At 38.7% G+C, this 27,203-nt stretch overlaps 1 protein-coding gene across 2 annotated transcripts in view; it reads left to right on the top strand.

The window, feature by feature from the left end:
• The window catches only part of NELL1 (neural EGFL like 1), a 296,030-nt gene that overhangs the window by 225,023 nt on the left and 43,804 nt on the right, over positions 1-27,203 (top strand). For both annotated transcript variants that reach the window (XM_074842236.1, XM_074842235.1), the window contains exon 15: positions 2,946-3,041. In XM_074842236.1, the coding sequence (XP_074698337.1) occupies positions 2,946-3,041 (96 nt within the window). The remainder of the gene's footprint in view (positions 1-2,945; positions 3,042-27,203) is intronic.

The raw sequence follows: 27,203 nt of genomic DNA, 5'->3' as shown, positions 1-27,203 counted from the left end.
GCCCCGTCCAACCTGGCCTTGAACCCTTCCAGGGAGAGGGCAGCCACAGCTTCTCTGGACAACTTGTTCTGGTGTCTCACCACCCTCACAGTAAAGAATTTCTTCCTTACATCTAATCTAAATCTACCCTCTTTCAGTTTAATACCATCACCCCTTGTCCTGTCCCTACACTTCGTGGTTAAGAGTCCCTCCCCATCTTTCCTGTAGCCCTTTTAAGTCCTGGAAGGCTCCTCTAAGGTCTCCCTGGAGCCTTCTCTTCTCCAGGCTGAACAACCCCAACTCTTTCAGCCTGTTCTCATAAGGGAGGTGCTCTAGCCCCCCAATCATCTTTGTGTCCTTCTCTGCACCTGCTCAAGCAGGTCTATGTCCTTCTGATGTTGGTGCCCCCAGAGCTGGACACAGCACTGCAGGGGGAGGTCTCATGAGAGCGGAGCAGAGGGGGAGAATCCCCTCTCTCGATGTACTGGCCACACTTCTCTTGATGCAGCCCAGGACATGGGTGGCTTTCTGGGCTATGAGCACACGTTGCTGGCTTACGGTCAGTTTTCCATCCACTAGTACCCCCAAGTCCTTCTCCGCAGGGCTGCTCTCAATCCTCTCCTCACCCAGCCTGTATTTGTGCTTGGGATTGCCCTGGCCCATGTGCAGGACCTTGCACTTGGCCTTGTTGAACTCCATAAGGTTCACACGAGCCCACCTCTCCAGCCTGTCCAGGTCCCTCTGGATGGCACATCCCTTCCCTCCAGCCTGTCGACCGCACCACACAGCTTGGTGTCGTTGGCAAACTTGCTGAGGGTGCACTTAGTCCCACTGTCTGTGTCACCAACAAAGATGTTAAACAGCGCTGGTCCCAACACCAACTCTGAGGAACGTCACTCGTCACTGCCCTCCACTTGGACATTGAGCCGTTGACCGCAACTCTTTGAGTGCGACCATCCAGCCAATTCCTTATCCACCGAGCGGTCCATCCATCAGATCCATATGTCTCCAATTTAGCGATAAGGATGTTGTGCATGACAATGTCAGATGCTTTGCAGAAGTCCAGGTAGATGTTTTTTTCCCAGATATTTGGTTTTTTGCCCGTATTTTCATTTTTTGCCCTTTATATCTGCTCTGCCACAAATTCTAGTTCCTTTGTTGTCATGCAGAAATGTATTACTACTTCACAAAAGTCTCTGCTTACTCTCAGTTTCAAACCAGAAAAATGTAGATGAAGAATTTAACTTACACCTTCTCTGAGAATGCTGGCATTAGAAATGAGCAAACATTCCTTTCAAGAGCTCTGGAGGGAATCTTTTGAGTCTCATCATGTTTTCCATATATTTTCCAGCTGTATTTCATACTAGTACTTTCTGCAGTTATACTTTTCTACAAATATTTATATGCAAAAAATCACAAAATGCTACTCTTAAACCATATTTCTCTTTTTCCCATAAAGTATAAATTGACTGTTTTAAAAATAGATATATTTCAGAAGATTCCCATATGGAGTGTGTGCATTGATGAGCAGGAAGTGTTACTGGGCAAGAACCATGCTTTCTCCACATCACTGCCTTGCACCAGTCACAGGAGGGCTTATGATGTTCTACTACCGTCTTCTCTAAACCACTTCAGAATTCTTCTCCCTGTGTTATCCTCCATAAAACAATATGGCATGCTATGAATTATATGTTTAGAGGAAGGCAGATCTGTCTATCAATTCAGTCAAGAGATATGATGATGTGCTTTTTTGCCTCTAAGTGGTTAACAATTGCAAAAGATTCTTTTTAATGCTTAGTACTTTATTCACTTTATTTTTCTTTTTAGTGCAATGGAAAATAAATCTTAAACATTTCTTCTGTTATCTAGCACTTTAAGCCTTTTCATAGCATTTGTAACATCTCTTTGCCAACACTCCATCTGTGATTTTAGCTTGCAGGAAACACTTTGCAATTCTGTTATTAGCTTAGATGCAGAGAGCTGCTGTTTAAATATTAATTGTAACTTCCCTCATAAGTGCAGCCAAACCCACTGAGTAACTTGTGAAGTTCAGTAAATATTTTGGAGATGGTGGAGAGCGTGGTGTGTGTAGGGCCTGCTCTTAGTCTTAGCAAAGGTCTTACTCAAGTTAACAGCACAAATTAAATGATGTCCTGATGCTTGCCATTTCCTTTCCTCTTCTAAACCTCAGTTCCGCTACGTGTACACACACAACAAAAAGAAAGATCAAAAAATAACATGAAACTGCAAGCAAACTTCTTGCACAGTTAGTAGATTTCCTGCTAAACCTGCTATAAGTGAGAGGAATACCATGGAACAGCACGGAGTGCTTGCAAGAAAAAATATGAGATCCATCAGTTGTTTCAAATCCTAGTTATTGGACAAATACACTTCTAAAGTACTTGTGTATTGCACTGTCAAGAATCACACCTCAGTAGAGGCATTATCTTGTGGTTGAGCCCTTTTCCTCTGTTTTGAGTCACGACCCTCACCCTATTTCATTTCTCAATTCCACAAAATATACTTTATACTTAAAAATAAAAAAAAAAATAGGAAAATAATGTGTGTTTACAGACATTTCAGTAAAGTGAATTTAATAGAAGAGAAAAACAAAGCAGTTAACAGTTTTCTGTGGGTTACCAAAGTGTTGTAATTGTAATATTCATATTGGGTATAATTTAAAGACCAGTCCTATTAAAATCGTACATTGTTTTTCCCCCTCTTTTCTTCTTCCAGATGGTTATTAATCTTTTATTGGTGAGGTGGTTTGCCTACGGTGTAATCTGAGATTTTTCCTCATGTCGTTTGATTGAGTTACTTCTCTTTGTGTTTGCAGGTGGACTGAATTTTAATATGTTGAATTATGGTAATTGCTTAGAATTTAGATGTTTTTCTTAGTGTCTTGCAAATGTATAATGAATTTTTAAAAAATGAAGTAGTACCCACATATTGCTTTTATTTTCCAGCATTTTGTGAAGAAGGATGCAGATATGGTGGAACTTGTGTAGCCCCTAACAAATGTGTCTGCCCTTCTGGATTCACAGGAATTCATTGTGAGAAAGGTAAAGCTTTACTGAAACACATCTTCCTCTTTGGTAATGAGAAATATGATATGCTGAATTAAGAAATAATTACTTTCCATTCATTCATTCTGCTTGATATTTTCTCTTTGTTGAAGATATGACTGTTCCATAGCTGCCTTTTCCTAACTGAAAGCTAGTCTTAAATTAAACATGGAAAGTTTAGACAATCGGGCACGTACCTGCTTCTCCTTCCAGTGGACAATTTTAGTTAATTAGAGGGGATGGCAAATAAAAGCTATTTACTCCAGTATTTCCTGTGGTGGAAGCTCAAGTTGCCACCTTCTTTTTCTGACTCCGTTGTGCAAATTAGACCAGAATTTGAATGCTTGCTTTTCATGTAAAGTTATTGAATTATTAAGATTTTATTTGTTTCTAAGTCACTGCAGCCACCAATTTTTATAGAATCATAGCCTATTCAAATATCTCACCAGTGCTGATTTGATTCTGCCTTTTCCCAGATTTTTTCTGATTCAAGATTTGGTTCTGACAGCTTTGTAGGCCCACCATTCTGTCTGTTTCACAAAGATCTGGTTCCTTGTCTACCTTCAATGAGAAGGAAAGGATCTTGCAGAATTCCATGTAGCACTCTTACTAGACTCTTTATAGAGCAGATTTGAGATTTTGCTTTGGTCAGTATTTATTGTATTTCACTTAAATAACCCAATTACAGACTGTTTTGCATTGAGTGTTTGTTAATAAACCTTTTGCACTTGCCTTTACTGGTGGAAATAAGGTGGATTGTTAATGCAGGTTGCATGGTGCTAGTATGGGTGAGATTACAATAACTGTTTAAGTTAAATCAGTGGAACCACTTGTTACCCAGAGATTGTTCAGTAATTTGTGTGTAGCAGTGTCTGTTTAATACATGGCTGTTCTACTATAATACAAAGTAACTTAAGGCCAGTTGTCCACAGATGCTTTGAGTAGCTTCTGAAAACTGCTAAAACTTTTTATGGATGTATGCAAATCACTGTATACTAAAATGCCATAGTTTCTAGTTGTCAGCATTGTTTCTAATTATTTAAGAATGAACTAGGATGTTAATATCTTCATGTCGTCTTGAATAAATTTGAGTACTGCATTTTTTTTGCCTATAGCCTTTGGGTTATTTGTTTTAAATAGAAAAAAGCCTCCTGACATTCAGCAGTAAGTTCCGGCAGTATGCATGAGGAAATAATACAAGAAGTTCCTGCCTCAGAGCCCCACCTGCCATAGCTCCCCAGCTGCTACTCCCTCCTGCTAGTTACCCTCTCCCATGTATAATTTGCTTATTTCTTTCTAAAGCATCTGTTATTCAGAGGGATGCAGGATACCAGAGATATGTTCTATGTATGTGAAAATATGGTACCTCCATTGCCCAAAGGTGCCCTGCCTACCTGGGGAGCTGGTGGCTCTAGGCCAGCTTTCAGCTCAACTGCCTACGTTTCTTTCACCCAAGAATCTTGGAACTATCTTTTTTTCTTATAGCTGTAAAGGGACTTTCATAGCTAGAACACAGAGTCTTTAAACTGTTGAAGTGATGGTTTAAAATTGATAAATGGATGACATAACTGTTGTTGACTCCTATGTTTTTCATGTCTTTTGTATTGTTTTGATCTAAAATATGAGTTAGCACACCCAGTAAAGGAAATGTGGCAGGCATGATACTCATTATATCAAGAAATTTAGAGGTAGATGTCAGAAGGAGCTAGCTTCTGTGTATAAAATCTATACAACTTGAACCAGAAAGAAGTTTATTTTTTTTTTCATTGAAGATGTATAGGATTTACCAGTATGCTACAAGTCAAGCTAATGATGGCGACTGTGAGAAATCTGATGTGCAAACAGGTTTGAGAATAAATAGGCTTCGCGTATGAGAAGTTGTCACATTTTAGTTCTGTTAGAGGGTTTGAAAACTTCAGCAGATATGTCATACGCATATTTCAGTGGTTAAGTGCATATCAGTTCTATGTGAGGACAGCTTCAGCCTTCTGAAGGTGCGTGTCCTGGAAAAACTAAATGTACAGAGGAGAAAGGGGATGATCCACCTTTGAAGCAGGCTTCCCTTTGCTTACCTGCTTACTCCTGGAAGATGTAGTGTTGTCAGGAAGAGGAGACAATTCAGTAAAGACTTTCCTCATAGTCTCACTGCAGTTTGCTGCAGTGTTTTTAGGGGATATCTGAAGTATTCAAAAACCATGTTTGTTTGTTTGTTTTTTTTCCCATGTCGTCTATAATGTTAGAAATAAGCACTTTGTTACATTTAACATATGGTAACACTCCCTCAATTATTATGACGTAAACTGAAGACGGTGAAATGGTGGGACATTACTTTAAATCAAAGCTTAAATGTTCCTGGTAAAATCTTGTCTGATGGAAGCTCATGGTGAACTGATGCATAGCAGAAGTAAAATGATGTGTTTTGGTAATGTATTCTATTTGCCATGATGCATTTAGAAATGTCCTTCAGGCCAACAGCACATCAATTCTTTATATGTTATTTGTGAGCTGAAAGAACTCGTCACTGGCTAAAAACGGTATGACCCAGATTGGCTTCAACGTCATGTAAAGGGTAAAATGAACCAGTAATCAGATGTGTTGTTGAAAAGCAGGTGCATTTACTTCTGAATATGAATCATGTGTTACTCATCGCTTCTGACTGCCTGGTTGAAATTATGATATTAGGTTAATTAAAAATTCAGAGGTATTTGAGAAGGGTAGGATTTATGCTGGTAATTTACTCAGGTGAAATTAAAATACACATTTAAGGCTTAAGTACAAATACATAATTCAACATGCTGCTAAGAAGAATTACCTCTTGCCAGTAACTTTGCCTGAAATGAGGAATCATCATAACAGTTGTGGGTCTGCCTTTTCTTTTTGAAGGTGAACTGCAAATTGATATCCAGAAATACTGTCAAGTAATTCCTCCTTCCATCCATTCTTTATAATGCTGTTTCTTTAAGTATGTGCTTGATGCTTCTTACAGAATTTGTGGTGTTTTCTATTTAGGATCTGATTCTATCTTCTAATCAATTTTTTGTTTGCTTTGTGTTTAGTTGGCCAGGGCTGAAATCAATGATCTCTGTGATCATTACCATTTCTGATCATATTTAACACAGTTGCGATACCTGTGCTGGAAAGTTTTTATGTTAGAATTTTTGCTGACGTTGCTGTATGGTTCCAGCATGTACGTGCCTGATGGCTGAGCTGGAGATATGCATCCTTAACTGGATGTAGCACTGCTGGCTTAAGCCCAGGTGCATCCTTGGCAGGGATCCCCATTAAAGGCTTCTGAGAGACATTTTGATGTTCAGAGAGGAATGCAAACACAGTACTCTGTGAAAGTTGTTGGCAGCATGGACTCAGATGCCCTAATTTTCCATCCAGTGATGTTTTCTCCATCTTATATTTTTGCAACATTAAAAAAAAAAAAAAAACCACCACCTTCATTCCTTCAGCTGCTTTTCTGTCTTTGTGGATGAGCCACAAGTCAGTGGAGTTATAATGATGGTTTAGTAGACAGGGTTTGCCATTATTCTGTTTTTGTGGAACGTTAGACACTACTGCCACTGATGAAGTGGTGAAGATGAGATAGGCAGGACAATCTGCGATATCAAAAGCAGGGATAAACAGATGATTGAGTGCCTAGAAATTGCAGGCATTCCTTGAACACCTACCTGCATGTGGTAGAGTCATATGTGTGAGTCTAAGAAATACATACCCACTTCTAGACAGCTCTGGGATGGTGACCAGTGGTGGCAGAAATTTCAGCTAAGGGAGTTAGTTGCAGTATTTGTCTGTACAAATTATAACTTTGGGCAGTGAACAGGAAATAACGGAAGGGTTTGAAGCAGTAGGTTCCCAACCAGGGGCAAGTCAAGGAAAGTACAATATTTTTCCAAAAGCTGCAGGAGGGCTTTTGGCGGTGGTGGGGCGTTGCCTTCAAAAGGGATTTAAAGCAATTGCACCACATCTTTGCTCCTCTGGCTCATGACAGCCCTTGTTTGAGCTGGTGCACAATGGATGGGGAATACGTTTCTGGTAGATTAGAAGGATGTTGTGTAGACTGGAGCTCAGGGAGGTAAATATTTTTGTGGTAGCTACATGTGTATTTTTGTAAAACATTGGAGAACAGTTTTCTCACAGAATGAGAGAGTGCTGTCAAAGAATTACCTGCTGATTGTAAACAGTCAGAAGCAAGGGTAAGACACGTCAGCGAAGCATCAGGAGATGATAATTACTGGGTTTATTTTTTTGTGTTGTTTTAGACTGTGTGTACAAAAGATTGTCTGATACTGGGGTGAAAGGTCGTTTCTCAGTATGTACCATGGCTGAGAAATGTGCTTTGAATCCCAATAATTATACTGTGAGTGAAAACAAACAAAATTCAACGCTTGCAGTATTGCATTAGCTACATATGGATTCTTCGGTGCAGTCATAGATTTCACAGGTGTGTAATGAAATGTTGCTATGCTTATATCTTGAAGTTGGATATGTCATGTGTATGTCATGAAAATGAGGAGGTCTTTAGCTGATTTGTTTCATAATAGTTGACAGTATCTCGAGTTGTCTAGGAAGCTGCATACTTAGTGTACTCATCTCTTAAATTGCTTCCTCTGGAATATGTAGTCTTCTGCAGTCCTTTGGGTAAGACTCGCTACAGTCTGTGTTCCTTTGGACCCTAGAGATAGAAAAAAATGTGAGAATTTTATTCCATGTGCTATTTCTTTGATTCCTGAGCTGGATCAATCTTTAGGTGTGTAGATATCAAAGACATTTCAGTTGAGGAACCTGGTTTAAAAAAGTAAGCAACCAAAAACCAAAGCAAAGCAGAGAAACAGATTTTTCACTGAGTATGCTAAGGTAAATGTCAAAACTCCCTACCTTTCTCTATCTAAGATCTTTTGTAAAATATGAAGCAAGGTTTATTTTGGGAAAGAAACCAGCTGTGCAGCTGTGGGCGCAAGGCTTTGCATGAGATTCTTTCTAAAGCCTCTCATTTCAAGGTGAGGCAAAGCTAGTATAGTGCAAAATAGGAGGGGTGAAGTGAATAATGCTGAGGTTATTACAGAAAACAGTGGTTGTGGTTGATATGACACTCCTGAGGGTGTGACAGATCCAGAGAAGGCAGATGCTCCAGGTGGCTGAGGTTACCCCGCTCCATTTGCTGCCAAGCTGTTTACAGCATTTGTCCCAGTGGTGCTTATCGCAAAATGGCAAGGGGTGATATCTTAATATGATAGAAGAAACAAAGCTGTCATTTATAAAGATATCAGGGAATAGATCAAAGAATATCTACTAGAAAAATCTGATTAAGACCGTCTCTGAGGATCAAGGAGACATCTGTCTGCAAATCAACAAGTAACTCAGTGGAAGAAAAAAGTTGTTCTATCTCCCACTGCCAAGCCAAAGAAAAGTGAAATCTTCCAGACCAAGAACAGCATTCATCCTCCGAGCTGACCATAGCATGAGGAGACTGGACTTGTTTTTGTAGTGCTTACACTGCCTCATATACTGTAAAAGGCAGTAGAAACCCTAAGCAGACACACTGGATTTGGTGTGTGGGTTTTTTGTGGGTGGGTTTTTTTTTTTTTTTTCCAAAGGACTTTTTTATGTTGCTATATAGTTTGTTATGTTCAGGTGTCTGGGTCTATGTATTTTTGCTTGTTTGTAATGGAAGGAATATCTGCTATATTAACCCTTTATGTTAGCTGAGATCATACCTTGACATTCTAGGTAACAAATGGTTCTAATATTCTGATGTTTTATTATTTTATGACTTGTGGTCATATGTATTGGGTTTGCGTGGCCAGTGTTTTGGTAGTGGGGGGGCTACAGGGGTGGCTTCTGGGAGAAGCTGCTAGAAGCTTCCCCTGTGTCTGACAGAGCCAATGTCAACTGGCTCCAAGATGGACCCACCACTGGCCAAGGCCAAGCCCATCAGCCCCCTGTGATAACATATTTAAGAATGGGGGGAAAAGGGCCCAAGAGTAATTGCATCCAGAGAGGAGTGAGAACGTGAGAGAACAACAACTCTGCAGAGTCCAAGGTCAGTGAGGAAGGAGGGGAGGAGGTGCTCCAGGCACCAGAGCAGAGATTCCCCTGCAGCCCCTGGTGCAGCCCCTGGTGAGGCAGCTGTGCCCTGCACCCAGGGAGGCCCACGGGGGAGCAGAGACCCACCTGCAGCCTGTGAGGGACCCCACTGCCGGAGAAGGGGGGATGCTCAAGGGAAGCAGTGACCCCATGGGAAGCCTGTGCTGGAGCAGGCTCCTGGCAGGACCCATGGCCCTATGGGGAAAGGAGCCCAGGCTGGAGCAGGTTTTCTGGCAGGACTGGTGACCCCACGGGGGACCCACGCTGGAGCAGTTTGTGAAGAACTGCAGCCCATGGGAAGGACTCACATGGGAGAAGTTCATGGAGGACTGTGTCCTGGGGGAGGGACCACACGCTGGAGCAGAGCAAGAGTGTGAGGAGTCCTCCCCCAGGGAGGGTGTCTATATGTCAGCTGGACGTGTCAGGTATTATTTCGGGATATGGTTTTATTTAGACAAAAGAAAGGCATGATTTAGCTACTTGACATCTAATTTGTGTTTGGATTCATGCAAAACAATGTAATCAAGATGTAATTTCTGTTGATCAAGCTTTATAGTGCACATAAGATCCAAGCCCAGACGGTAAAATCTTTCTTCCCTTGCCTTAAATATTAAGAAAAATACCTTTAGATAGTGTCTTTGCATGCTGTTTTTCTTTGTGTTCCAGTTCCTGTTCTGGATGTTCTTGGATTACTGTCTTGTGAATGCCCACTATAGAATTTACTATAGAGCTTACAAAAATAGGTACTATATTTTATTATTCCTTTGTTACCCTAGTAGTGAACTGAAAATACATGTAATATTTGAAAAAAATGAGTGGATGTGATTTCATGAAGTCAGTGGCTTTGAATCTTCCTTTTCTTATGGTGCAATAGGTTTGACTCCTTCACTATGTCTTGCTGAAAAGTAGACAATGAAAAAATCTAAAAATAAAATGACAGCAAGTGCTTTGAAAGGGAAGGAAAAGAGCAAGACCCAGGAGATTGATGGCTCACCTAGACCTGCAGTGATGATGAAGCAATTAACAGAAGGAGAAACTCCAAACAAAATTAGGCTATCTCCTTTAGATTCAGGTACCCTGCCAAAGTGTTGGATAGTAACCTGTGTTCAATCTCTTAAAAAGCTGTTAACAATTGTCTTGAAATTAGAGATGAGTGGTGCTTGTAGTAGTGTGGGGTGAACTGACTGGATATATTTTAAAAACTGAGTTTTTGATGTCATGAGGACTAACAAACATGGCTTTCATAGAACCATTTTAAAGCAAAATGGCTCTGTAGTGCAGCAGAATTTGATGACTGAGTCAGTCAAGTTCTACATGAGAGACACCCTCTGCCACAGTTGAGCTGAATTTTCAAAAGGGCCTTCACAGAACAAGGCTGCATAAACTCTGTGAAGTTTAAGAAAATGAAGGAGCATAAGAGCACTGTTCAGCTGAATGCTTACATGTACCAGTTGGAGCATTTTTGCGAACATCCTTCTCCTGAACATGTTCTGTGAGCCCCCATGTGTCCCCATTCCCATGTCACTAGCTGCTTGTAGCAACCAGTGGGGCCAACCAGTGTTGTCCGGCTTGAAGTAACTTCCAGTGCAACGTGAAGGGGGAGGTAAAGTGAGTCCTTTTGTTTCCCTGGGGCTGGGCTTGCTGCATGCCCTGCTCCTCAGGAAGCCTCTCGGCAAAGACAGCGCTCCTGGCGTTGCACCTTACACTACTTGGGTGCTGTCACTCAGTGGCATACCTTTATGAAGGAGAACTTGTATTTCGGTGGTAAAGAGATGCACGTCAAAAGTCTACGGTGCATTTTCCCAGGTTGAATGTAACTGTGCGAATAGAGGGATGCTTGTATGGTTTGTTTTTGTCTTGTGCCTGGGGGTGAAGGCAGGATTCACAGAAAAAAAGGAGATGCCTGTCTTTCCTAGGTGGGAGAAGAGCATGCTGGGAGGAGTATAGGCTATTCTACTTAAAGAGGTCAAAAATGTTAGAGCCTCTCTTTGCCCTCTACTTAGCACGTGGAAATCACTGGGGAAAAGGGAGGTTTGTTTGTTCCTGTTTTCTTTGTTTCGGCTGCTGCTACACAGTGTTAGATGTTTATTCACCCATGAGTTCTAATTATGTACTACAGAAAGAACATCATGTTTAGAAAGACAGGTAAACTAGGCAGCAGCAAACTCTGAAGCTCTAAATATAAAAGCCCCGTATTCCCCCTCAACTTTCTACAGCCCACAGCTGACATAGCTGAATGTTTTACAAAAGCCTTGATCAAACTGAGACGTTGGAATTTGTTCCCAGCTGGAGGACATGTTGCTTTGGCCCCTTCTTGAAGAAGTGCTCAGTCCCTGACTTAGCGTTCATCCAGTTTATGACCAGGAACATCTCTCACACCTTCTGTGCAGTCGTATCTGCTTCAGTTTCCTCTTGGATTCTGAGGACCCAGGCCACAGGGTTTAAATTTGTTTTAAGTGACAGAATAATCATTGAATATATTAAAGAATATATTAAAGAAAACAGAGAACTACAAAGAAAATGTGAGCAAATATTTATATTTGAGCAAACATATACTCATGTATTAATAAAAGTTCCATTTTGCAACTAAGAAGTTTCCATATATGAAGCATTCCTTGTGAGCTATACAGAAAAGATAGTTGCTTTAAAATATCTACTTTGTGATGAATTAAGTACAAACCACATCTCATTGTAATATGGTTAATTAAAAAAAAAAAAAACAAGTCTGCTTTGAGTGCAGTACGGTAATGCTAATTTTATAACCTAGTTTGTCAGGATATTCTGACCCTCTTTTTTTGGTTCTTCCAGGCAGATGCCTACATCAGTGAAAAACAGAATAATTCTAAGGAGAAATACCAGAATAGGTAGTAGACTAACTAAATAAAACTACCTCAGTCTGTCCAACTACAGGCAGTATTTAGGGGACATTACTGACTTTAATAAGCTCTTTGCCACCTTTTTCTTATTAATAGCCTGCTCTGACTGGAGAATCAACCATGAATATTTAAACTTGCTGATAACCTAGAAATATAACTCAAGATGTACAGAGCAGCTGCAGAGAGGTACACATTTTTTAAGACGGAAATCCTCTTGGCTTTGTGGAAACTATACCTGAGTGGAAGCCTTTGGATCAGGTGGAGTTGAATTAGGTGAAATGAAAAATAAATGGCTCTAGTGAAATAAAAGAGTGTTTAGAGTGGGTTTTTTATGTGGAACAAGCTGTGTTAGTTGAAGTTACCAATGATAACGATGCCAGTTTTAACTTGTGGTACAAATCTAACTAGATAATCCAGGAGTAAGATCTTATTTAAACTAGGTAGAGAGTTCAGTCTCTTCAGAAAATTTGTACAACTCTGAGAACTATACAGAGCCATGTTTCTACTGCAGGTTAATACAGTGAATGCTAACATACTTCAGCAGTGATCTCCTAGAAGTTAATCAAGGTGTAGTGAGAGAAAATGTGCCTCAGTCATCATAACCGGCATCAGAAAACAATTTCTTTTGAGAAACAATGTGACAAATGAAAGGAATGAAACAGAACAACATTCTGGTGTCATAGAGGTTATTGTGTATTTAATTCTGACAAAAAGTCAGTTTTCCTCTATTTTTTGTTAATTGAAGATTTCTTTCCCCTGAAAAAATATGGTATGAGAAGAATACTAAGCTGATGGAAGTGATGCAACAGGAAGAAAATGTTAGTGTAACCAACAAGATCTTTTCCCATGCCGATAGGAATTCATCACCACAAAAGCAATAGCCTCCTCCACTTGCTTTCATTGGGCTAAGATTCAGAGGAAGAGATCATGTCCCCATTCATACGTAATCCTTGGAAGGCGAATAAAATGGCATAACCCACCTTCTTATATGACTTAAGTAGATTGCAGTTTATGTACAATGAGGATAACTAATCCAATTATTTTGCTTTAGGAGTCGGGGTGAAAATGTGAGTTAAATCCTTGTTGAAGGGAGTGTCCTTTCTTTATTAACAGAGATAGCCTCTGTAACATCTACAATTGTGTTTAATTCAGTCCTTTTGAGTGTCTGTTTTTGTAAGAGTAACAGCCATGGTTTTTCAGCAGTCTGCTCCAGGAAGACTGCAGAACTGGGTGGTTGTTCTACACTACAGTGAAGGAAAGCCTAAAACAGAAGGAGGTGGCTCTTTGCAAAATCAATGTGTGGACTCAAGAAAACAAGTTTTGCTTTAGGATTGTACTCCTGTGTATGTACAGAGAAGAAATCAAATAGGAAGTTTAGGTGATATGGCACCTTACAAACTTTTTCTCCTTCCAAGGCTTTTTCTGTATCAGTCGAAACATTTTTGTTGTCCGTAGTCTGTTTGATAGTGATGTGCCAGTTCTGCTGCAGAAAGTACAGGATGTACCCAAAGACTCCCCTTCACAGCAGACTATTTTCTGGATAATCCAGCATATCATTTGTGGTGAACTACCAGAAAAATCAATAGAGTAATACCTGTTGGGTGTGAAAAAGGCCTATGAATCTATGTCCTAGAATGTGTGGAATTAAAGCCTGTTCTAGATTCAGAGCTCACTAACTTACTGTGCAGATTCCTGTTGCTTTTGTTCATGCCTGTAGTTCCCAGAGAAGGAATATGCAAGATGTTAAAATAATACTGTGCTTATTATAAGGTATATATGAAGCATAGAAGTACCTTGGATTGTTCTGGTTGGATGTTTTCTTTGCTAGTTCCCTTATGTTGAAGTAGCTATAAAATAACAGTCATACTCGACCTCAAGGAACTCGGTGTCAAAGTTATTTTCAAACTTTTTATAATGTTATGATAAAAATCTGTTCAGTCCTTCACATTTGCAGAAATAGAGTTCTTCCTAAATACATCAATCATTTTTTTGCTTTTAAAAAGAGAACCTCTGATTTAACAACTCAGTTCAATAGCTGGAGTTTTCTACTATTTAAGCTGTGTAACATCTGAATTATTTCTTTCAACATGTAATATCTACTAAGTAGATCAGTCATTTTGGAGACAAACATAAATGGTGGAGTTTTTATGTGAAAGAGTGAAATCCCCTTTCGTATTTGATTTTTTTCTGAAGAGACATTCTCTGTATGCTGGCAATCTAATCTTTGGAATGGTACTCATTTATCTTTTGAATGAGACGTGAAATGAAAGCCCTAAACACTTCTGGTCATTAAAGATCCAGTTGAACCTGTATCCTATTTCAGCTCAGGTAATTACATTCTGCCTTCTTTAGCAATGTCAGTCAGAGAAATTACTCATTTGAAATAGCTGTCTGGCTAGCATGGAGTGGCACCCATGCCTTAACTTCATAGATGGCTACATTTCTGTGATAGGTTACAGATCTGTACAGCTTTTGATGGTAATTACATGGTTTTAAATGTGAATGATTCTTAGCTGGAGTACAAGCATGTAGGTGTGTGAGGCTGAGCTCAGCTCATCCCCTGTCCTTCTCATTGCACTGTATTGCAAGTAGCGATATCTGATCTGGATGGCACAGCTCACCAGGGCCCGTTAAAGGTTCTTGCACACCTACCGCATCTTCTTACTGTAAGCTGGTAGGCAGTGGGGGTCTTTGACCTGAGAAAAGCAGAGGGGCACTCAAACTCTGATTAGGAACCCATGCATCACCCTCACGTGTACTGTAACCACCCAGATTCTTTATTATAGTCTACTGGTTTATTGCCAACTTGGGCTGTAGGTACTTCTCAGTTTAAGAGAAATTAAATGGATTGTTCTCATTTCCATCATAGCATTTTAATAAGTAGTCAAGATGGGTCTGTTCTTCCTTTTGCAGTTGAGCCACTGACCTTGAAAACCAATGAAAATTTTCAGGCTCAGAAGTGAAATAGCTTTGTGTAGCCATGAGGAGAAGGCTGCGTCTTCTCTTGAGTGCTACCAAAACATTGAAACTGGCCTGCTGTTGATCAGTCAGAAGGTATGGTCAGTACGTGTATTTTTCTTGTTTACGTGACCACTTATGGAGACTGAATTCCAATGAGATGTTTTATGAAGATCTCCTAGGTTTCCATTTGATGCTTTGGAACACAGGTGGTACTACAGTATGGGAGAGACGTTTAGCTATCGGTAATGGTTATGTAAGGAAAAAATTTTCTCTGGCAATTCTTTGTGATGACGTTTCCTAGAAAGAAACTGAGTGGTTTCTCTGTTTTTGTTTTGTTTGCTTGTTTTGTTCCCTTTACCATAGACTGAGTAAAGAATGTCCCGTGAGCTGTGTGAGCTGCTGCGGAAAGTAAGTTTAATAGTGTGACAGGACAGTTTCTTTTTTTTTGCCAAATACTTATTCTGTCTGTTTCTACAACAGCTATCCAGTCCACCTCTTGTGACAGCCCTAGCTCTGGAAAGCCTATCAGTCTGTCCAAAATGAATCAAAACTGGGAGAAAAACCCCCTTCTCCATACCACAAGGGCTAAAGCCTATCTTTCTGTCCCCCACCTTCAATTGTTTTGTTTCTCACCCTTGGAATGTCCAACACAGAATTTTTCAGTTCTTTCTGTTAACTGTATGGAGAAAGTAGATATTTAATTCATACCTCATAAATTTTCTTCCATTTTCTCATCTGAAATCTTGTTTCTTGTCCAACTTTTATAGAGTTCACAGCTGATGCAGTTTGTGAGATGTGTGTGCTGATAGCTATAATAACTCCCTCAGCAGTGCCATTAATCATTTATAGGCTAGGGAGTCAGATACAGTTTGATAATGCCTTGCTATTCCTAAGGCCGCCCTTTTGAGATGACTGAACCATATGTTTCTTTTTGAAGAGAGCTTTGATTTTGTTCTTTTTCTATCTCCCCTCCCCCATCTTTTCTCAGCAGGCTTTATTAGGTGTATTCATTATTGACTAAGATGAAAGAAAGCTGCATGTGTAGATGGATGGTGGTAGGTTGCTGAGGATACAAAATCTGATCAATAATGACCAGAATTCTCTGATACCTGATGTTTGACTCACTGGTTTGACTGTGGGGGGAATCTTTCAGATCCCCTCATGATATATAGTTTAAAAATGTAAAAGAATTAAATACAAAATTACACAAGAAGGAGCTAGTCCACTACTAACTTGTCCTTTCACTCCAAAAAGACATATCTCTCTGCTAAAGTTGCAGGTTGTCCTGATACAGGTAACAGTTTCCTTACTGAGTGTTAAATAAATTAACTGGGGTGTTAAATCCATTATGGTATGATCTTGCTACAATCAGCAAAAGGAAATTGGTCACTTATTAATCTATTTGCTGAGTAGTTTAAACAGTGAACTGATTCACTGTAAAAATAAATTGTAATAGCTCCTTTGGAGGAAATTCTTCCAGGGAGAAGGAACATCCAAAATGGGAAATGCAATACAGTTGACATTGCTACTCTGTTGAATATTGTGGAAAAGTGGAAGACGCTTCTCTTCATTGCGTTTAATGACATTTTAAATGAATGCTAAATTCTATCTAGCTGAAGAAACTTACATGTAGTATATTCACATTTCTAGATTTCATGTTTCATTCTTCTTTACGTTACTGCATATGAAGTGCCAGACTTAAAGGGCATAGACAATTTTTCTAAGCCAAATTGAGAGATAAAATCAGGAAAAGGTTAAGGGAAGAATTTTGCGTCAGTCAAAGCTAAAAATGACAAATTCCATAAACTGCCCATATGAGCAATAAGAAATTTCAGTTTTCCACTGAAGGAAAGATAGTATTTTTGAGACGTGAAGAAAAGGGCCCAGCCAAACTAGGAAGTAACTCTGTCATATTTTTTTTTTCTTTTCCCTATTAGAATATATCACTTTTGAATATAAATCAAACACAATACCTAAGCTGAAGGGCTGACCATATCTGAACCATAATGTAAAAGCCAAAGTACTTTGTGAACATATAAAGCTTTACAGGCTTTCTGGTTTCCATAACCTTTTTTGTTTATACTGTCAGTTGTATTGAAACACACTGAGAATCTTGACCTATTAAATTTGGTGAAAAAGGGTTTTATAAAAAGTTAATTTATCTGACAGAGTCTAAAAGGCTTTGTCAATCTTTATCCCACTCAGTTGTCTTACACTATGCGTAGTCATAGAGTAGTCTAGTCATGGTGTAAAGTACAGTTCGGTGTAAGAGCAGGTGGCTGAAAATGCTAGCCAAGGATAAATTAATCCAAAGAGCATAATTAATAGAAGGAACATGAAATGATAATATGTATTCATAACAACATTTTGAAAGTAACATATCATTCAGAATATGTGAGTCATTTATCTGACATTATAAACATCAAGCTTTATAAATATTGGGGCATATTGGAAGGTTGTGGTTTGTCTTTTTTTTTTAAACAATTTGTATAACACTTAAGAAGTATACTTGGCTCCTTCCCAGGTCAGTAGATGATTCTAAATTTCTGGACTCAGGATGAAGCTATTGTTTGATCCTCAAAGTTCAAATTATTCTAGTGAATGAATAAGCATTGACTGGAACTAGGAGGCACTGAATACATTTTTTCATGGCTCTGAAGATTTTGGCTGGATGAATTTTAACCTTTACAAGAAAAAAACTTGTGTTAGTGTACAGTGTTGTAAAGTGTTTAAGGTGGAGATGTAAAGACAGAATGAATGCCCTGTAATGTTGGCGTTCTGACATATCAGATCACATGCACGCAGCAAATAAGTTATGCTTGTTGAGGAATGTAAGCACAGAAGCAAAACCTAAGAATGGAGGGTCTAATTCCAGTCTTTCTGTCTTGTGTATATCGTATATATTGGCACGTTATGTGGATATTTGCACTGTTTGGGAATGCTGCCACAAGTAAGGCAGCAGAAACTTACTTAGCACAGGGCATCTTTTCTCTAGATTATGTAGAAAAGCATACAGTCTTTAAATATGTTTGCAGTGTTATTAGTTTATTTTTACAGCATAAAAGGAAGATAGAAGAAGAGGGGCGGGGAACCAACCCTTGACATTCCTGAGAGTTGATTGAGGAGTTAGTGTAGAATATATTTTATAAAGTGCATTGCATCACATATGGCTATATAGTCTGTTTATAATCCCATTTAGGAACTATAAACAAGAAAAATTATATTGACAAGTTATATATTTCAAGCAGACTTTGGCAGTGGATTCCAATTTTGAGGAGGTCAGCCATAACAATGTAACTCGATCGTCATGTTGCTAATTTAAAACAGCATCTTTTTTGCTGTTCCATATAAAATAGCTCTAATATGAGGAACCATGGCAATTTATCGACATAGAGATTATTTCCTTTTTGGAAACAACTGTTAATAAATTTGTCATATAAAAAGGGTCGAGATTATACTTGTTTAGCAATCCTAATAATCAGCTATTTTATGAAATCCCTGCAGCTGTTCACCTAAGACACCAGGGACACACATTGTAAAGCAAGGGATGAACAGAGACCTGGTGTGAAGTCATCACAAGCCTTGGGTTCCCTTCCATGAGTAAAGATCCTGAGAATTTGGTGAGGTTATCTCCAAGGACCCAGCTGTCTTAAGACAGCCAGAAGATTTTCTGTTTCTTTGGGTTTTTAAAAGCCAAGGGAAAGCCTCCTTAAAAGACAAGTTTATACTGGAAAGATGATTTGATTGCTGTGTTATTAAGGGCTGACTTGGCTGTATATGGTTCCTCCTACTTTCTGAAAGAAAATCACAAGCAACCCCTTTAAGTTGCACCTATATATTTTGTGTATATGTAATGTATGTATAATACAGCTTGTAGTTGACTGGAGTGATGTGTCTTTTAAGAACTCCTGAGAAAGGAGTGCAAAAATCGCTTGTAAATGTTGGCAGATAATCACAGTATTCGTGAATTCTCATTTATTTTTCTTCTCCTTCCCTCTCAAAAATACCCAGTGTTGTGAGCATTCTGTTACTTCCAGAAACTAATTTGAAAGTGAGATAATCTAATCTAAATTCAGTGTAAATATAAATACTGCTAAAATATGCTTTCAAGACTAACGTAGGATTATATGTATACTGTGGGGTGTAGGTCATTGCTTATTTTCAGAAAACAAGGATTTCTGTGTCTAAACCATAATTTGTGTTTTTTGTATACGTTTGCTCTATGGAGATCAGTACAAACAAAATACTGCATAGTTAACCACTTCTGATGTATTTTTCTTGTGTTTTCTAATAATGCATACCTGTGCTTGAAACAACATATCCTAGATCTATAGAATTATGCAGGTTAGTCTGAGTATCCTTCATGGGGAGGGATTCTTACACAGCAGTGAAGAAGTGGAATGAAACAGTGTTTTCATTATTCTAGCTCTGGGTTTAATCTGCGGTATAGCTTTGTGCACATATATACATTTAGAGTGGCTTAGGTGGGAGAGGATGGCTGACAAAGGACATAAGGGCTGCACCATCAAGTCAAAATAAGTGAGGAAAAGAGAACTCATAGTATTTTTCATCTGGTCATTCTGTGTGCATTGGTGTCAGAGGCAGCACCATTAGTTGCAACATTGGTAATAATGATTTTTCCAAAGACCTGTGGCATTTTCCCAAGATGTTGTTTCTCTAATAGCACCTCCATAGCCATAAAGTTTCTTATCCACAGGAAAACTATGTGCTGATATGGTAAAACACTTTCTAGTTATCTGTTTAACCTTTTTTCCATGATTTATTATTTTACCTAGATGTGGATAATGAGAATATAAAAATCCTTTTAGATGATTGTATGAATGGCTAAATATGCATGTTGAGTAGGCTCACATTAGAAAGGACTGTGAATTCCTTTTCTTTGGAGATGAGGAGGGTGTCTGCAGTGCTTGAAGAGTAGTAACTGAGTGGTGAAAAGAATTAAGATGCTCTTGAATTGTTAATTTTTTTTTTTTTTTTTTTAATTTTTCCTCTTTGGTTAGACGGATTACGTGGTCATGTGAGTAGATAATGTAGCACAGATAATTCTATCCTTGTGGTGCTTCATAGATCAAGCTTTTGATTTCATTGTTCGCTTGCTCCGAGCAGTGATACTGAGAGTATTACAGCATTTAGATGTGAGGATTTCTAAAATGATGTACTGCAAATTTGGCTTCAGATTGTAAACATGTATTGTAACCGTGTTAAGAATTATCAAGTGAATAATACTGTGAAAATATTTTGGATTTTAAAAAGCACAAACAACCCATATATTGGACTTCTTACTGTTAATTTATAATTCAGTACAAACCCCAGCTTATTAATATTTAAAGCGAGAGTCTTTTCTCTAAAAATCAATGAGTAGATGTAACTATTTGTTTTAGCAAAGAGGTTTAAAAATGAGAAATTGTCCACTGGTGTGGAACTGTCCTAATGCTGCTGGCTATGAATATATTATAGAGCTATATCTTTATAGAAAACATTTCCGCCCTGTCATCTTCATTTAATGCAATCATTTTCTGCTTTATTCATTTCACCTGGGTTAAATTTTGTTTACACTGTAATGCAATTTATGTTATTGAATATGATTCTCATAGGTCCCTCACTCTGAGAGATATAGTAATAGCCTACAACTTGCCTTCATTTTTGGTGTCTTCATTACTGAAATCTGCTTACATCAGAAATATATAAATAATGAAGCTGGCAAGAATTCAATGTCATAGAAAATCATATCACAACAAAAAGCCACTAATTTTGTGTGCGTATATCTTTGTGTGACTTTTTAGGCCCTTGTATTACACTACCTATATTACTTGTTTGCACTGAAACCAAGAGAGGAATACGTTGCTGAAGATATATCTGCAATGAGTGTTCAAGGTTTGAAAATTTAAAGATGTGTATTTCCTTTGATTAGCCTTTTCATTAACTTCAAGTTGTTTTGGCAGACTTTCTTACTCAATGTAATTTGCTCTTGACATATATTAGTATTAAGTCATGCTTTCAAATGCTATATATTGTCTCTAATATTAGATTATATTCTATAATTGACTTTCAAGACTTCTGAAAAGAATACATTTTGCACAGAAAACAATGTAGTCTTGCGACCCCAAATTTTTTATGAGAGGAAAAAACCATTTTGTTTTACATCTATTTCAGAGAATGTGGACAGTTGACTAGATTTATTTCCTTGATTCTTCAGTATTCTGGAGACTTTTGTTTTACCCATTTGAGTAGATCTGAAGTTTCTGACAGCAGAGTACCCATAGAAATAGTTAGGACTCAGTATAATGCACACAAGTGGTAGGTAGACATCCTGAACACGTTTCTTGTTATTTGAGCCATCAGACTTCCTTGACAGTCTTTCATGCCACATTTTGTACTGGTTGTTTTTGTCCACTGGGGACAAAGGCTGACTGCGGCTTGCCCGTACACTGCTCTGTGTGACCTGTCTGAAGCCAGGCTTGAATATATGCCTCTGTTCAAAGGGGGAGGAATTTTAAATTGCCAGTACGCAGACAGAGGGTGGAGCAAGCTGTCAGATTATAAATGTACAGGTTTTTGACGTCTCTCTAAAAGAAAACTCTTGTGATGATCTTGTGATCTCATTTCTACCATACCGGTAGGGAAGCATCTTCACTGGTTGACAAATTAGTCTGATATAACAGGTACGTGAGTAATACTGTGTTAAGGGCAGTCAAATTCAGACATGTTAATTGTCACCCATTACGTTTGCTGAGACCCATTATTATCTGGTCTGGGTTTTGTGTGTGTAAGAAAGATATAATGGAGATAAAAACAGAGAAGCCTACTCATACAGAATATCAGTGAGAGTGCTAGAGTGTTTTCTTGAAATTGAAACTGTGGGACATATTTCTCCAACGACGTGCATTGCTTTCTAAACCCTGTGTTATTGTGCGAAAGATAGATGTTAGTATCTGTTCTTAACTTACAACAGGATGCCTTGAAGAAGAAAGTATAGGAGATGTATCAGTGGTTTGACTGCTGGAAGTCTGAGCAAGAACTGTTTGAATCTGTTCTTGTGGTTTCAGTTCTTTGAAACCAGATTGTTCACCTCCATGAGTACTATGGCAGCTACGCCTCTGAAATCATCATTTGTCTGCTACAAAAGCAATGCGAAATGATGAACTGTCATACCCCACACATTTCCTGGCTTTCAATTAAATTCACTCAACTTCATACATTTTGCTGCTTTATTAATTTTTTTTTTTTTTTTGTGGATTGAAAGAAAAACAATGCTTAAACATGGATTATACAAAACTCTTTGATATGAGCTATAAACTATAATTGTTCATTCTTCTTTTCCTCCTCCTTCTTTCCTCTGTGAGTGTAAGATGAAAAATGGTCCCATAATTGAAAAGAGACTGTGCAATTTGCTTTGTCAACAAAGGTGTCTTAACTTCTATCCCTGTTTCTTCCTACTGCAAATTTTTTGTTAGATTTTGCAGGGCATATCTGGAAATGGAGCAGCTCATAAATCTGATCGCAGTCAGCTTCTGTGTGAGAGTGTGGTGAACATGTGACTGAAAATTGTGAATTTTGTGGCTGTTGTTGTTTGAAATGGTTCTTTTGACTGAAAGGAGGTTGTTAGTAGAGTCAGACATGGCTGTTCATGGTACCGATGAGAACATAATCTTTCTTCTGCAGGCTGTTGTCTCAGTGCAAAAAGACTGATTTGCCCAGAGTGGAATGAAGAGAGATTCTTTCACTGTGTTTAGAAAAGAGGATTGAATGTGGTAGTGTGATAAAAGGAGGCAGCTTCATCAGTTTTAAGCACGCTGATTGACAACTTTCAACTGTAGTGGAGCCTGCTTGGCTCTGGATTAAGAATGTTACAATGATGACTCTTACTTACCGATCTTTTTGCTTGATTTTGTGTGCTTCCTTCTTGGTGAGCAAGGGCATTTGAGTTATTTTTGATTCTCTTACCCATCTCCTCTGCCCTTGACTGTTAGTCTTTGCAGCTAAACAGTGGATTTCTTTGGCATGTCTTATCTTACAGAATCAACACAGGAGAAAGGGAAAAAGGGAAGGAGATCTTAACTTAAATATTTTTAACATTAACAGACAGCTGAACTAGAGACTTAGATTGTTTCAAATCCATATAATGCTCAGGGAATGCTACATGCACTTCAGCAAATACTAATTAGATGTGATCCTCTATGTGGTTTTGTGTGTCTGTTTTCAAAATGCAGTGAGTAGTCTGTCTGTGGAAGGGTGGGAAGAGGCCGCTTTGTGAAGACAGCTTCTTGTGGTCTGTGACTAAAATAAATTACGGCTCTTTGGGGCTTGAGGTACACATTATTTTGGTCGCTCATAGATCTCCTGCTGCTCAAGCACACTGGGAAACAAATGCATTTCTTCTATAAGGAAATAAAACCCAGAGTTAGTTTTCTCAAAGCTTGTTTTGATCCTCTGCTGAAAACAAGATTATTGTCTGTTTCCCTGGCTGCCCCAGGTTGTCTGCTGATCTTTCCTCATCTGGTCTGAGACCATGTAACAGAGAAATAATGAAAAAGGATGGCCATATCAAGGAGATTTGTAGGTCTTGAGTTTCAGAAAGCACTCGCTTCTTTGTTGATTAACATTCCAGATGAATTCCTGTCTTCCAAAGAAAAGAAGGCTGTATTTTGCCATGCCAAATTACTGTATCATTGTGAGTTGTATATATATTTTTTAGGAAGGAGAATAATCTCAGATTTATGGAAGGGTTAAGCTTGAATCTGTATCTGTAAAACCCTACAAGCTTATGTATATATCCTGTAAGACTATGCTTATTTGGTCTTTCTAGTCAAGGATATAGGACAGGAGTACTGGCTGTGCTAATCAAAAGCTGTATGTAATCTCCTGCATATCAGACCTTTTCTCCTGGTGCTTCGAATTAGAATAGTTTGGGTGCTAAAATATTATTATTTGGTTACTACTGTTGTACTTGTTCATAGCAGGTATGGATGGAGTTGTTTTTGTGTAGTTTTCTCAACCAGAACACATAGGGTGATTTAACCTTTTCTCTGAAACACTGTATTTTTCTATTTTTGGGAGACCTTTCAGTCTAGTGAAGTCTAAACAAACCATTTGAGCACCAGAAGAGCTACAGAAATGGTATAAAATGCGCTACCTTACATGAGATGTGCCGTTTTACATTCTGTATCTTGTTTCCATCTGAGCCACAAATCTGAAGGAAAACTAACTGGTAGCAGCTCAGTATGGATGAACTGCTGAAGAAATAACCTGGAGGGTCATGTGTGGAGTGGGCAAATCGTTAACAGCTTGGGTTCAAACCTCATCTACTCCAGTGCTAGAGAACTGGCACAAATACTCCCTTAGAACACGACATTTAGCTGGATGATAGGATATTAAGTGTAATAATAATAGTAGAGACTTGGAAGGTACTTTTTCTCACTGTTTAGTATGTTATCTGTGTGTTTTTAACTTGAAAATTCTACAGAAGTGTCACTTTGTGCAGAATGCACAGCCACTGACTAATGAAAGCTTTGTTCCCAAGACTGCCCTGTTTCAGCTTCAAAGTGCCATTCAGGCTGTGTGTGTGAGCAAGCTGGAACTCTCCGAATGAGTTTGACACAAATTCAATCCCAGAGCAAGCTGTGGGGAAGGGCAGAGCTGCTTTCTGGGCAGGATGCAAAACTTACAGGTTCTACAGGTCTGATCTGGTCTGAGGTTTGGAAACGGTAGTGTCGGACAATATTTTTCTGTCTTTAATTGCAAGAATTTGGGTCAGTTCTGATTTCGTGTGTATTTCATTGAACAATGTATTGATGTGTTTTAGATGTCAAGATGAGCAAGATCAGAATCACTGCTTCTTTACAGTACAGAAGAATGTAGTAATATCATTACTGTTGTTAAAAATTAATATCTCCACAAGGTACCGTACATCCAATTTTGCTATTGCAAAATCTAGTATGACCAGTTACCCATGGAAACAATTCATGAAAGCTAACCTTCACAGTCCTTTGATCTTGCCAGAGCTCTGGGAAAATCAGGGGTTTTTTCACTGTCATTTATGGTTATGTATGGGCTGATGAAAAATGTAGTTCTGTTGACAAAATGAACGTGGAGCGATGTGGTAGAACTTCAGCTATTAATTCATATGAGAGCATTGTTCTTTCACATAAAAAAGTTTCTTATAAAATGCCTTGTAATTAAAAGGCAGTTATTATTTTCCAATTCAAAATACCACCCCCCCAGTGTGTTCATTTTGACAAGGTTTATGAGTTATTAGTCTTATTTCTGAAAGAACTCTAATGACTAACCTTCACAGGTGATTTGTCATGATTTTTAGGAGATTAGGTAATACTGCACAAGTGCAAGGTGAAGAGAGAACCGTATCCAATTTAGAAGTGATTAAAATCAATCCAAACAAGAGCCTCATTTGCAATACATTCAGTAAACCTTATGATCAGTAGGAGGCATGGATGCTAGGAATATGCAAAGTTCCTGAGTGAATTTTCTTTGTCATAAGAACCTGCAGATTAGCCGCCTAGTATTGTTGCATACGTTGCTTTAAAAATCTCGCTAAGCACCAATGTCATAATTTTGCGTGGAAGTAGTTAGACTGTGACCAACACTTCTATTAAAACCCTCTGTTTTTCAGGGTCCATTACATAGCCATAAAAATCACTTGACATTCAAGGTCTCTGCCTGAGAGCCCTTTTTTCTTTCTGTAATACAAAAGTTCAAAAGATACACTTTACTATTTTTTACTTCTGTAATAAAAGAAGAAAATATATTGGTTTTTCAGACATCACCTTCTCATTTCCCAACAACTGCTAAGTTTTAACCAGAAGTTTTGATGGTTAGAACAAAGCAATGTTTCTTCTTTTATAGGAGTGGCCCAAATGGCTGGTGATGCTTCAGGCTGAGTTCTATCTCTGCCTGTTGTTGTAAGGCCAGCCTAGCTGGATTTGATACCTCAAAAGGGTTAACTTCTGTGCTGTGCAGAGAGCCAGTCTGTTTGGTGATGCTCTGGGGAGGTGGGAGCACTCCTTCTATTCCCTTCCCAGGAGCAGGGCCTGGGGCCCAATTGCAACCAGCCCAGCGAGGTACCTGTTGCCTCTCTGAGATGGGAGAGAGGGGGAGGACTTTTGAATTTCTCTACTGGCACAGCTCAGAAGTGGCAAATAATAGCAGAGAAGCAGTAAGAGGCATTTCCTAAACCTCCTCTCAGAAATGGCCTGATAGCCTAACACTGCTTGGCACAAGGCATATTATGGCTTAAATGCTTTGTGTTGAAAGGAAATGTGATGAGAAAGGGTGTAAACTCAGGCTTAACACCACCTTTACAGTACCACTCCAAAACCAAAGTTGCTTTCTAGCATGTGTGTGGTGGTGTGGGAAGTGGATTTGTTCTTTACCTTTCTCCAGAGTGCCTCCATGCTGGCTAGGTTTGGGTTAAACTTTCCTCTTTTCTGTTTGGATTCTTCTCTCTCATTACTACTCATATAAACAAGCTTGTATTTCTTTTCATCCACAATATCTCCTTGCTAGCTGAAGTCCAAAGTATTTTTGGAAAGTCATAAAAAATGTAAATGGAATATACTTGTGTTATTTTAATTAAGAATCGGATGTTATCTAGGACTTAACAGACACAGTTCTAGACAATAACAGAGCTGTCAGTTTCTTCAGTGAAAATGTCATGGTGATATCCTTCAATATCTTGTAATGTAATTTATATATTCCATTTTATGTATGTATGGTTTGTAGTACTTGGCATCTAACACTCTTAAAATTGATATTTACCAAATAAAGAATGCAGATAAGTGCCTTAAAATATGATCAAATATATTGCTGTCTTTGAGGGAAAGAATTTGATTTTATTCTGACTTAAACTGGTTTTATAGTACTGTAACTTTTGTTGAGTTAGTTGTCAGTAATGGATTATAGTGGACTAAATTTTCTTGGAATCTGTGACTCCTTTTTTTCCATCCGTCTATTGGTGTTTCTCCTTGACATGATGTGTAATACTTCATCTGTGAACCTGGCTGAACAGAAATGTCATCCTCTGCTCAGGAGACTGTCAGATCCTGGTTCTAGGGAGCTGGCAAACTCCAGTTCCCCGAGGTAAAACTCTGTCATGGGAACCTTCTTCAGCAAAATCCCAAACACTTTGTGATCTGTGAGATGCTATGGGAAAACCAAGGTAAAAAGATGAAATAGAAAGGAATTCTGCCAAATT

Source organism: Strix aluco, chromosome 16 (assembly GCF_031877795.1).
Source record: "Strix aluco isolate bStrAlu1 chromosome 16, bStrAlu1.hap1, whole genome shotgun sequence".
NCBI lineage: Eukaryota > Metazoa > Chordata > Aves > Strigiformes > Strigidae > Strix > Strix aluco.
Note: the sequence above shows the minus strand (reverse complement) of the source record. Positions and strands in the feature narration are given on the sequence as shown.